This window comes from Rissa tridactyla, chromosome 5 (assembly GCF_028500815.1).
Source record: "Rissa tridactyla isolate bRisTri1 chromosome 5, bRisTri1.patW.cur.20221130, whole genome shotgun sequence".
Taxonomy (NCBI): Eukaryota; Metazoa; Chordata; class Aves; order Charadriiformes; family Laridae; genus Rissa; species Rissa tridactyla.
In genome coordinates this window covers 72,606,351-72,619,446 of record NC_071470.1, presented here as the reverse complement: position 1 = coordinate 72,619,446, position 13,096 = coordinate 72,606,351, and the positions used below count along the sequence as shown (strand labels likewise).

General features: G+C 39.8%; 1 protein-coding gene across 11 annotated transcripts in view; it reads left to right on the top strand.

The window, feature by feature from the left end:
- Nucleotides 1-13,096, top strand: part of OTUD4 (OTU deubiquitinase 4) — a 36,147-nt gene that overhangs the window by 20,086 nt on the left and 2,965 nt on the right. The window contains exons 12-22 of one of the 11 annotated variants that reach the window (XM_054203974.1): nt 897-997; nt 2,190-2,314; nt 2,425-2,605; nt 4,566-4,731; nt 6,021-6,141; nt 7,557-7,612; nt 8,152-8,310; nt 8,874-9,012; nt 10,088-10,167; nt 10,261-10,357; nt 11,080-11,120. In XM_054203974.1, the coding sequence (XP_054059949.1) occupies nt 897-997; nt 2,190-2,314; nt 2,425-2,605; nt 4,566-4,731; nt 6,021-6,141; nt 7,557-7,612; nt 8,152-8,310; nt 8,874-9,012; nt 10,088-10,167; nt 10,261-10,357; nt 11,080-11,120 (1,266 nt within the window). Of the gene's footprint in view, nt 1-896; nt 998-2,189; nt 2,315-2,424; nt 2,606-4,565; nt 4,732-6,020; nt 6,142-7,234; nt 7,613-8,151; nt 8,311-8,873; nt 9,013-10,087; nt 10,358-11,079; nt 11,121-13,096 lie in introns of those variants that run through there. The other 10 variants (XM_054203973.1, XM_054203971.1, XM_054203972.1 and 7 more) reach the window with 10 other exon arrangements.

Below are 13,096 nucleotides of genomic sequence, written 5' to 3'. Positions count from 1 at the left end.
ACCCAAACCAAAAAAACCCCACAAACCCTCAAAATCCCACACAAAACAAACAAACCCAATGTGGAGTTGACTACTTATTGCTTAATAGTACAGGCTTAAAATTTATATATAAGACCCTAAGGCTGTCTTGTGTGGTATTTACTAAAGGGTCCAGATATTATTAGTAAAAAACCCTCTGGTAATTAATGTAGTCTCTCTGTTGAATTTCATATGTACGTGACAAGACAGTAAATACATGGGATAAAAGCATGGGAAAGGAAGATGAATTAAATAGTGAAAAGTGGAGTTGACCATATTAATACAACTGGAAAGCCAAATGATGTAGCAGAACTTTGAGATTTATTTTATGTTTAACAGAAGAATGTAAAGAATATGGAATGTCAGTCAGACAAGTAACTATGATTGTGTTTGAAAAACTTTTTTGATTGTTCTTAAAAAAAACAATTTCTGAAAGATAACTTCAGAAATAATTGGCGTTCATTATGTTCTCAATTAAAATTCACTGAAGTTAGTAATGAATTCCATTAAAAATAACCATTTTCTTTACATGGATTTTAACAAGGAAAAGCTTTGGATTTATTGTAAGAGAAAGTGTTTTCAGTAAAACTGAAAAGCCTTGATATGCTAGTTTTGAAAGCCATGTGTCATTAAGTAGTGTTACCTGGCAAGCTTTCTGGTTATTTTTTTTTTAACAGTATTTTTACTTCTTTTTGAAGAATTGATATGGATCAAATATTTGCTTTTGATACATTTACTGAATTACATGGTGTTTATTTCCCAGGACTTCTGTCACCCAGAGGAGGAGCTCTATTTTTAGCATTGCTGGTATGCCCTCTCATTGTCTTCCTTGAAGCTAATGCACCTTTTTTGTTTTTTCGTACTCTCTTTCCTTATAGGTGCGCTTAGACCATAATGGGAAATTTTATAATGCCCATATTCAAGAAGTTTGTTCAGAGAATGGGCCAGTTGTTGTATTTGTAGAAGAGCTTGGAGCAAAGTAAGTGCTTAATCTCTTGTGGAAAAGAGTGCCAAACTGAACCTTGGTAATGGCAGTATTGAGTTCAGAGTTAGTTTCAGCCCCTAAAGCGTATCTTATTTCTTTACTTGAAGCAGTACTACTATAAAATTGCTAAGAAAACAACATACTAAATTAAAAAAAGGAAAAAGGGGTTCTGCATTAGTTGTCATCTCAGACTTTTTTATTTAGGGTTAAGTAGTCTGGATATTGCTTGCAGAGTGAAACAGTAACTACACTAGTATTGGGACTTCCCCCCCCGCCCCCCTCCAAGATTCAGTCTTAACCAGATTGACACCATCCTAATTAAGTGTTGCTTGGTGTGCGTAATAACTAGGTGCTAGATTTGTGACAAGTTTTTCATATTAAAAGGCCAGTCAAAGCACGTAGCATCTCTGTTTATTGGGGTAGCTGTGCCTGATTTCACAGCGCCAAGTTGATCAGCATCGTCTTTGCCCTACCTTGGGGCAAACTAAGTGTTTAAAGTTGTTGGGGATTGTGGGTTTTTTTGTGTGTTGTTGGTTGGCTGGTTTTGTTGTTTTTTTTTTTTTTTTTTCAGGGGGGTGGTGAGGGTGGTTTTTGTTGTTTGGGGGAGAGGGTTGGTTGGTTTTGCTGTGTAGTTTGTTTTTTGGTTTTTTTTTGAGGGGAGGGTGGTTGGGAATCTTTTTGAGCTCTGCTTTAAGTTCTGTAACTCTTCTGGGGCAAAAAAACCCCACAGTTGTGTGTCGTTTGGGAAGAGGAAACACTTTCAGTCAAGGTAAATGAGGAAAGGAGAAAGATGCCCATTAATCTCATGTGATCTCTTCTAAAAAAAATAATAAAAAAATTGTAAGATCTGAAGATTGTTTCACAGTTTGTTCCCTTTTTCTGATAATTCTCCTTTTCTGTCTGCCCTGAAGACGTTATAATACTTCACAAATAGCTGATAACCTGTTTGCGTCAGTTTGCAAACTGCTAACTTTGCATCAATTTATTGGAGAGAGTTTTATTTAAAAAAAAGAAAAAGTTAGGTTTGTTCTTCTACACATTGCTCGAGTGTAATATAAAGAATAAAGGACTTCATTCTCAAAAATGGAAAGATCTGTCAGTCTTAGTAAACATGTGGTATTAATTTATGCAAGCCCCAGTCTGGTCTCTTATGATATTTTTCATTTCATAATTCCTTGTTTTGCAGGCATGCTGTCTCACTGAAGAGCCTTAAACCTCTTCCACAGACCTCTCCTATGGAGGGCTGGAACACTGTGCCAGGGAAGAAGATAAAAAAGTTTTTCCCAACATGGGGGCAGAATGCTCAGCCCGGTAGGATTGTACCTGTCTTTCTGTGGCAGAATCTTAATTGTCAGATGTTTTGTCCCAAGGAGCTTAAAAAATAATTAAAAAATGTATCTATTTTCATATCTTTATCACAGATGCAGATTGCAGAGGGCCAAAGAATCAGAGCAAGTCAATAAAGCCCCAGTCAGCACTACCTCCTCGGCTTCAGCATACTGTGGGAACCAGGCAGCATCAGTTCTTATGTTCTGGACCCCACCCTCATCAGACCTCAACTGAGCAAAAAGCTCCGGGCAGGAATCCTTCCCAAACTGTAAGGTAAAACTGCAAATAACATCTTTGTTATCTTGAACTCTAGCTGAGCTTCTTGGAGCCCAGATGCCTGCTTCAGATGTTTCCAACATGCTCTTTTGAAATATGTTGCCACTGAATTCTTAAGAAGTGTTCTAAGTCCTTAAGAATACACACAAGCAGCGAAAAAAGAATTCTTCTCTCTATCTTTTTTTGTGGGTTTTTTTTATTTGGTTTTTCTTTTTGAGAACCCTGTTTCAAAATTGCTGCCATCATGAGCTCTCACTTTTTTTTCTTGCATGGCAGCATCTCCCCTGGAAGCACCATACACAAAAACTGCAGCTTCTTGGAAAGTGGATGTTGGTTTTTTTTTTCCTGTTTGTGGCTGAAGTAACGTTGCATGCAGTGCTTCTTGGGCATGGCTAAGATTTTCCCTCAGCTTCTGCAGAACCTGTCATAGAGGACTGCTTCATGTTATGGCTGATCACTTGAAGGAACATGAGAACAGCATTTTGCCTGCATTTGTTGGTAGTGATTTTTTTGATTCATTGTGCTGCTGCAGCAGAATTTCTGCTTTCGTCATTGCCAGTCTTCTGTCCTATCTAAAAGATGATTCTGTACTTGGATACAAACCCAAACTCTTAGAATCATAGAATGGTTTGGGTTGGAAGGGACCTTAAAGATCATCTAGTTCCAAACCCCCTGTCTTGGGCAGGGACAACTTCCGCTAGACCAGGTTACTGAAAGCCCCCGTCCACCCTGGCCTTGAACACTTCCAGGGATGGTGCGTCCACAACGTTCCTGGGCAACCCATGCCAGTGTCTCACCACCCTCAAAGGAAGGAATTTCTTCCTAATATCTAGTCTAAATCTCACCTCTTTCTGTTTATAAGCATTACCCCTTGTCTTATCGCTATGCTCCTTGATAGAGTGTCCCTCCCCATCTTTCCTGTAGGCCCCCTTTATGTACTGGAAGGCTGCTATATGGTCTCCCCGGAGCCTTCTCTTCTCCAGGCTGAACAACCCCAACTCTGTCAGCCTGTCTTCATAGCAGAGGTGCTCCAGCCCTCTGATCATCTTTGTGGCCCTCCGATGGACCCGTTCCAACAGGTCCATGTCCTTGTGCTGAGGACTCCAGAGCTAGGCAGGGTACTCCAGGTAGCGTCTCACCAGAGCAGAGTAGAGGGGCAGAATCACCTCCCTCAAACTGCTGGCCACGCTTCTTTTGATGCATCCCAGGATGTGGTTTGCTTTCTGGGCTGCAAGCATACGTTGCTGGCTCATGTTGAGCTTCTCATCCACCAGCATCCCCAAGTCCTTCTCCTCAGGGCTGCTCTCTTCATGATCTATTCTGTCACTTCTGTATTCCACTCCTTGTGGAATAAATGGGGCTGGGCTGTCTGGAGTCTGCTACATGCAACGTTTTTAAGGGCGTTTTTCTTCCCCCTTTAACCAAAATATATGAGTATCCAAAAAACTTTAGTTGAGTAATTCAGAAAGCTGAAACAGTGATGTTAACTTTGTGTAGTGATGCTTCAGACGTTGAAAATCATCATGCGTTTTTCCCTTTTATTGTTTTATTTACAGAATCTACTTCCCCAACTTTCTCTTGTGTGTTCATAGATAGGTGTGGGGTGGTCAGTTCTCAGTTGGCACAAAAATGGATTAGATCACTTGATGTACAGATTTGGGTTTTTTTAACTATGATCTAATAATTACCATTTGTTAAAGTCTTTCAAAAGCGCATTGAACTGAATGGATCATGGACAAAATCCATTCTTTCCTTTCCTTAAATTTTATGCATATGAGTAACTTGCAGTGGGCAGAAAGGGATCTGGTATATGTGGAATCACAAAGCAGTGGTATATAATTATCATCTTTCTTCCTTCTAAACCGTGAGTTTGTATTGTGTTTGATACTGATGATGATTGAATTTCTCTGTCAAAGCGGTCCCTTTTTTTTTTTTTTTTTTTTTTTCTTCCTTACAGAAAACCAGACCGGGAGAGAACCGAGGATCTGAACCACGGCAGCAGAGATTGTAACTACTTTGGCCTGTCTCCAGAGGAACGTAGGGAGAAACAGGCTATAGAAGAGTCTCGTTCACTTTATGAGATCCAGCAGAGGGATGAACAAGCTTTTCCTGCTCTTTCCAATGTATGTTTTTTTCATTGTATTTAATAGGCCATTTTTCATGCTTGTCCATGAATCTTTGATTAGCAATTGTTGCTTTGCTGGCATTGCATTACAATACAATTCAAAAGTTAAGGATATTTTCTTCACGCTCACTTTCTACATAGAATTATGTGAATCTACAACTGTTTATATATTCAATATAAGACACATACGTAGTAGTTTCCCCTGGGAATAATTAATGTACACCATACGCAGTTCTTTAAGCATGTAAATTGGTAGACACACGAACATTTGAAGCCATGGGCATCTTCCTTCATGTTCCTCCTGTCTTCGGAATGCTTTTCACTCCGCTATGGTTACTCAGATGTTGTCTTTTTCTTGTATGGTGGGATCAAACTTCAAGGTGAGGACAGAACTTCCTCTAAAGTACAGTTTAATTTAGCTGAGAACAGCTAAATTAATTCTTTTTAGCCTGAGAACTTATGACACCAGGCAAGTTGTCGCACCAATAAGTAGTGCAAACTCTTTCTCAGACTTGCTCTTTTTCTATTGTGGAGCCAAGCTGGCTTCAGTGGACTTGCCTACGTCTGAGGGAAGAATGTAGCCTTTAGATTTTGAGAGATGATTCTACTGATGCAATTTTTAAGGGAAGTGGCTTGGAGTCTCAGTACATCCGGAGAGCGAGCAGATCCTGTGGGTAAAGAGGCACTGTCTAGGAGCGGGACAGCTTTTCGGATTTAAATCCTAGGGCAAACAGAAACAAGACCCAGGCTGGGAAGAATGAGTAGGTGAAAGATGGGCCTTAAGTCTCTTGCTTTGTGGAGGTGACTTCCTGCGCTGTATCTTTCGGTTCTTGAGCAGTAATTACTTGTATTGATGTAATTGAGAAGAAATATACAGCTCTTCTGCACTGCAAAGAGCAGACCAAGATCGAAGCCTGATGGACAGAGGTTGCTCGTTCTCTCTGAGCTGTGGGTAACAGTATGCTGTATTTGCTCACCTGCAGAAGGAGGCTGTGATTTTTAAAGTGGATGTTGTCTGAGTGAAGCAGTTTGTGTTTGTCGTGTAAACTAATGACATGAACACTTTTAAAGGCCACTTTGCAAAATTTAGCAATGAATGAAAGAGTGGATGAATCTGAATGATACTGATCAAGGCTGCTTTTTTTTTTTCTTCTCCCCACCTTTCTGCCTATCACAGAGATAAGTATTATGTGTCACGAAGGCGTAATAGTATCATATCAGGTGATGGCAAAGTGCCATTGGACTTCTTATATAAATTCATATTTCTGCTTTTGTAAACTACTTTAGAACCAGTCAGCCTGTCAGGCTCCTACACAGGCTGTGGATAACTTAAACCAGAAAAAGTTCTCAAATAATGAGAGAAGAAACAGCAAGTGGACAGTAGAGGTGGAAGAGCAGAAGGATAAAGGTAAAAATAAAATTTTTTGATCGAGGCCTTTTTTTGTTGGCTTGTTTTTATTATCAGCCTCAGAATTTATTCAAGATGGGGCATCTGTTTAGGCAACGGGGAGAAAATTATCATTGGTAATAGTGTCAAACAAAGCTAGGCTCAAGGTAGCAAAGGTGTGGTTGGGGAAGAAAGTACGTTTTTCTGCTTTGTGAGTGTGGCTGAGAGCAGGCTCCTTGCTGGGTTTTTTGTAGTAAATGGGAAGATGAATGAGAGAAATGAAACGACTATCAGAGCTACCCTAAATTAGATCCTGTTGAAGTTCTAGTGAGTGTGGGAGAAAGTGACAGTGGGCGGAGTATTAAGAGTGTTTACTGGAGTCAGTTAAGAGAAAAGCAGGTAAAAGTATTCAATGTGGCATGGTTCAGAATTGGCATACAATGGTACAGAAAGAAGGGAGAAGACGGTTTACAAAAGAGTTGGAAAAAAAAAACCACCTTGCTTACAGTAGAAAGAGCTGTCACATAGTCAAAATTTGTTAGGGTTTTCTCCCTCCCCCCGATCTGTTATAACAATCTTTAGCTTATCTTCATTGATTCTAAGCTTTTCTTCTCCTGTGATAAAGTGCAATGTGGCAATAATAGATGAAAGCTGTAGCTGTCAGGAGGTAGTTAGTAAATCTTTGCTAGATGCAACTGATAATACTTTTTTTTTTTTAAATTTTTTGTCCTGTCAGCTTTGCCATAACTAAGCAATGAATTTGGTCTTGGCTTCTTCCACTTTTTTTTTCCTGACTAAATAAAATTCAAACTCTTCAGCCTCCTCTTAGAAGCTGTTCCTTCCCTCCTATTTTTTTTTGTGTTTTTTTTTTTTTTTTCTGGTTTTGTTCTCTTATCTCTGAATAGTGAGAAACTAAACTTTCTGCATCAGTGTTAAAACTTTCTAGATCTTTTGCACCATTGAAGCCTTCTAAACTGATCTGTCTTTTAATCAGTTAAAAGTAGACAAGACTAAGCTTCTGTTATCTTAGCACTTGAATATGAAAATGCAGATCAAAATATTTTCACTTCAAGTGAAGTACGAACTGATTTCTTTTTCACCGGGAGGGGTTTAGGATGAATGATACGTGTTTAAAGAGAAAGCTACATTTCTGTCCTGCTTCCCTCACACATCACCAAAATGGTGAACAAACATCAGTAGAGAACACCTGTGGAGCTTTGAAAACCCAGGTTGGAGTAGCTGCTCCGTTACTGCCCTAACAACTGTTGATTTTAGGATGCTTTGATCTTTGATTAAGTGTTCCGAAGTAATATGTTCTGAGGTAGGTTTTGTTTTGAAGGTTTAACTTTGGAAAGACAAACTTTTAACTGGCTTAAGTTGTGATAGCCATAAATGGTGTAATGGTTCATTTACTAGGTTATGTCTTGGTGTTACAGAGTCAAATTCCAGGCAGATCCACTTAAGTCAGAAGCTTGAACCAAATTCATCTGAGGTAATCTTAAAGAAAAGACCAAATTTTTTTTTAATGTTATTGCTTCTCTGATACATGATTAGCAGAGCAATAGCTGCCTTTAGAGCTGTGATTGCTGCTGCTTTACAGCTTGTAGTGAAACACTTCTAAGGTTGGAGGCTTGTATTGCTGTGAGCTTTCCTGTAACCCGTACTTACAGTCTTTCTCTGCAATCTGAGTTTTCAAATCTGGGCTATCGAGAGCACTTACCAATCTGTATTTGTAATTGCTTAGTACAGTCTGTACTTTCAGTATATGGGGGACCACAGAAGATGTGGTGTTTACTAGTAGCTACTGTGCTAGCAGACCATGATCTCTGAAGTTCAGTGAAGATTTGTGGCCTCTTGTTGGCTTTTAACCTTTGCTGTCCTTTCAATGAGCAAAATGTTACACTAGTATAAAAGTGATTGGGTGCTTAGCCCACTTCGTATGTAGTGTGGTTTAGTATCTTTGAATGCCTCTTTGAAAAGTAAATCTTACTGTTCGTCTAGCTGTGTCTGTTGTTTCTAACTTTGCTTTAGAAGAATAGTCAAGATGAGAGTTATCCAAAAGCTTCATCTCCTTTGGAACAAGTAAAAACAGATTCTCCGATTCTTGCTGAGCAAGTAAGAAATGTTTGTTTGATTTCAAAGTTTTCCGGTCAGGAGACTTCAGACAAAGGGGAGCTTCATCACAGCCACGTATGTATTATAATACTGGCTTCTAATTACGTAGTCATTTCTATGGTGATAACGCTAAAGCTTACGGTTAGTCTGTTATGTCCAACATAAAGAATGTAAAAGGACAAGCCTTGATAGAAAAGTAAAAGTATATCCTTTTCTTCTGAGAAAGGGGTTATTTCATATCTTTCTGCTAAGATAACTGTGCTTTTCGCGTTAAATTCTTTACCTTTGCTTTTTCAGGTTTCTCCAAGGTTATTGGTAATAATTTGTGAGGATGGCGCTTTTTTATTTTTTTGGCAAATTTAATGCTTGTGGAGGTGGTTGTAACACTGATGGCTGGCTGTGATACAAGTGTGTTCTGGGTAGAGCTGAGTGCAGAGTTCTTCACGCAGCAATGTAACATATCACACACCTCTTATGTGTACAGCCTCATACGTTACTAGTTAATATTTTGCTATGGTGATGGTGGTAGTCCGGACAATAATGAGTCATTAAATCTTTTTTGGTGAATTCAGACATGGTAGGGGTCACCAACAATGGTGATTTAGAACAATTTCATGTGATCTCTTTTGTTTTTATAGAACCTGACAGAGTGCTTACCAAGCGTGACTCCAACACCCTCACCAGTCTTTTCTGAGGTGCATTTACCTCCAGCAGTGCCTTCTGTACCAGCCATTGTGCCAGCTTGGCCAAGTGAGCCAACAACCTATGGACCAGCAGGTTGGAAGAAATATTAACCTAAATCAGAAACTACTAACCCTGAAACATACTTTAATTGTCTTGCTGAATTGAAGATGCCTCCGGGAGACACTGTTCCTTATAACTTCACGTTCCAAAGGGAGTCATTTATAGGAACATAGTTTCTTGCTGCTGAAAGCCAGTGAGAGTTCTAGTAGATCTTTGACTGCCCATATGTATAGTTTGCTTCACTCCCTACCTGAAGGGATGCGTATTCAGCTCTCCCTGTTTTTGTCCTGAGTGGTATAGCATTGAGTTTTGAGGGGGCTCGTTCTGAGGATCTGCTTAAGGTAGAACACATTGTCAGCATATCGAAGCTTGATATATTTGTGCTCCGTGTCCCATGTAATAAGCTCCTTGATTCAGTAAGGACTCAGCTTGGGTCTGGTGTGTGTGCAACTAATGAGATCCATTGGGACCTGAGCTGCAAAGCCAGTATAAACCTTTTTCTGTGCTGTGTGTATCTTCTGATACGTGGAGTTAGCTTAGATTCAGTATCGCTCATTAGATCACGTGCTGTATTTTCTCTCCCACTGTTAGTTTCTGTACAAGAACCAGCTTTCAAATCAGCATACTGTGTTTGCATGATACGGTAATAATCCTGTCATACTTGACTGCATCTGTGACAGAAGATGCACGGCCCGGTTAATCTGAGCTTGGATTAAGAGTTGACTGTAAATGACTAGTCAGAATGAGAACTGCAGATTCTCATATACGTTTCAGTTCCCCCCCTTTTTTCCCCCCTTTTTTTTCCCCCCTTCCTATTTCCTTCTGGTATTATTTTAAAAATAAATACGGGAAGAGTTTTAGCTCTTTCAGGAAAGCTTAACTGTTTCACTCTTTCTGAAAACTATTCTCTGCATTTAGCCAAATCTTCTTTTGTTTCTAACTTCCTGACTCAAGAATCTTCTCTATCTTTCTGAATACCTTTTTTTTCCTTTTTTTTTTTTTTCCTTGTGTCTTTTGGAAGTTGCCTTCCCATTCTCATTTGCTTTTGTGGTTGTATATAGTTGAGCTATGTATATATGTTTTTGTTTAGGTTTTTTTTTTCTTTTAGGTATTCCCCCCCAAATACCTGCTTCTTCATTGATGCCAGCCCCAGCAACGGGACCCGACTCTATTGTATCACAGGCTCAGGTAACATCTGCTCCAGTTGCTGGAGTTCCCGTGTCGCTACAAGCATTTAACCAGCCTTTAATGCCTTTGCCTCAGACTCTGAATCCTTATCAGGATCCGCTATACCCTGGATTCCCTTTTAGTGAAAAGGGAGAAAGAGCCGTTGCACCCTCTTACTCCCTGTGCAATACTGGGGAAGACTTACCGAAAGGTGAGAAGCTAGAACGAGCTCTGGATTTTATACCATTTTTCCTAATAGGTTTTCTTTTCTTAAAATGTAGATAAAGGCCACTTCTTTGGTCCTGTTGTTAGTCTGTGTCGGAAGATCTAATTGGTGTCATTCCATGATTTAAGATGTGGGAGGGAATGTTGGATAGAGTTGTAACTCTTCAGTCTGTGTTGCTAACTTTGCGATTATTTTAAGTGGTTACATCTGGAAAACTGATGCGATCATTTTGTGGTTCTTAGCTTGACCCACCGTAACTCGAGCTTTTGTGAATGTAAAGGATTTTCTTTGGAGAACTGCTTCCTCTTACCGGAACAGGTTTTCTCTTGTAATCAAAAGCTTGGAAGTTGTGGAGCATTTCCTTACTGCTCTGGGAAAATACAGGGTTTGGCATACTACAGATATGGAATATGCCCATAAAGAACATATCATGTCTGACTGCACGGTGGTGTTTGTTTCCTGAACTGTTTCTTTAAAAACTAGAAGTTCAGTTCCACAAACAGTTAAAACAGAAATTTAAACTAAAGTTGTACTCTAGATATCTTACTCTGGCAAAACAAAAAAACCCAAACCCAAATCAAAGACATGCAAGCAGCAACTTAATACCAGTGTTTCTCTACTGAAATGGAACTTTATGCAGGGACTAATTTTTGTGTAATATTTTAGGTCTTCATAGCTCTTTTTCTGTGGTTTTTTTTTTTTCTTAGATAAGAATATTCTTCGATTTTTCTTCAATCTTGGTGTGAAGGTAACTCTTCAAACTTACTTGTTTTTGTGTTTGTTATACCATAAAATTTGCTTGTCTTTGGTAATACTTAGAGTGCAGAAGTTTGGTTGCTGCAGCTGTACGCTTCAAGTTCATCTTTAAATTTTAAATACTTTCTTATTTTGTCTTCTATTAACTGGGATCCCAATACTGGTCCACATTGCAGTTCAGCAGAAATAAAATTTATCTCAACAGTGGTAGTGAGAACTATTGGCTTCCAGCTGTGGCTATACAGTCAACAGAAATTGTGCTTGAGAAATTCACAGGTAAACCCTTTTGAGTTTGAAGACGTGTTCTTTTGGAAGCAGTAAAGGAGAAAAGGCCCTCTGACTTGGACCGTGTCTGTGTACTGGCCAAGCCACTGCAGTACAGATACCTACTATGGCTTTCCCTGTGGATGCTCCCTTAAGTAATCTGCGTATCTGTCCTTTCTTGCTCAGGTTAAGGACAACAGTATTTTACTTTTAACCTTCTACGTAATTATACTAGTGGTTGATGTGTATATGTGGTGCATATCTCTGTGTGTGGGAAGAGGCTCATCCAAAAAGGCAACATTTTTCCATTTCTTGCTAAGGACTAGTTGTTTGCTTAGTTTCTCCCTTCTGCACATAAAAATGTTCCTTTTTTACCTTCTCTTACTCCTCCTGTCAGGCAAACTACTTTGGGAAAGGTTCTGAGAGCTCTTAGGCTTATTCTACATGATTTTGGCCATAAGTAGTGATTTTCTTTGGCGTCTGTGCACAGGAAGAGGAAATGTTCAGCCCAACTTACAAAGTAAATTTAGATTTGATAACTGTGTGCCTAATACAAGTCTCTTTGCTTAATACAAAATCCGTAAGTCATTAGCAAGTGTCACTGTAACATATTTAAACCTTACTGGTACTTTTTTATGATTTGGGCTATTTTGTGCCATTTTGGTGCTTCAGCACCATCTACTGGTCAAAGTACAATGTTCTAGTAGTTGTCCTAGTTCACCACTCCTCAGCTGGTGATCATATGGCATGGTAGACCTGGGAACTACTTTCTGCATTCCCCTGGCCACTGCTTTGGTCCTGGATCCCTCCGTGCTGAATCCACACCCTTCCAGCCGCTCCTTCAGCGTGAACCGACCAGTTCCCGTTGAGGGGAGGCCTGGGTAGGCTGCTCAGGATGGATTGCTCAGGGGGGACTGTTTCTACAGATGGCACAGACACGACTCTACCAATTTTTGGGCTCTGCCCTCTACTTACTTCAGTGTTTTCTTAGCCAGCCTTCTGCCTCCATCAGCCTTTCTGTGGTGTTCTCTACAGCCTGAAATATGTATATTTGGCACATCGTATTATAAAAGCATCTTACAATGGTTGCTCTCGAGCCAGTGGCGAGGTACCATGGTACAAGCACAAAGTCTGTGTTTATAATCTCTATCTCCGAGCAATGTAACCGTAAGCTGCTGCCTGCTAGTTATCTAACATGGAAGTAGAGGAAAGGGAAGGGGGCTGCCGCCTGAGGTGGATGAGTTCGGTGTCGTGAACGTAGCTCCTCTTCACTGACAGCGCAGAAAAGGCTGCTGCTGAAAATGGCACGTGCCTGTTGTGTGACTCCCACCGGTATCTGGAAAGTGTACTGTATGTTCTAGTGAAACCTAGGGCCCTGCGTTATGAAAGAGCTTCTGAGGAAGCTGATCTGTGGGTTGTGTGAGCATATATATGGATTTCAATATTTACAGATTGTCCGTCGGGCAATGGTCTAACTTCAGGTCTCAGTATAGTCTTTTTTGGGGTGTTTTGTTTTTTTTTTTAAGTGAAAATATATGTGTGATATGACTTCTTGTTGTTTTGATTGTTCACCCTTAGAATTTTGAAAAGTGAGCTACTAGGGCAAATTGCCAATTAATAACTGTGATTCTGGAAAATGAATTTGAAATGTGTGTTCTCTAAAGCTTGACTTAATGGCATCATGTGTTTAAATTAACTATATAG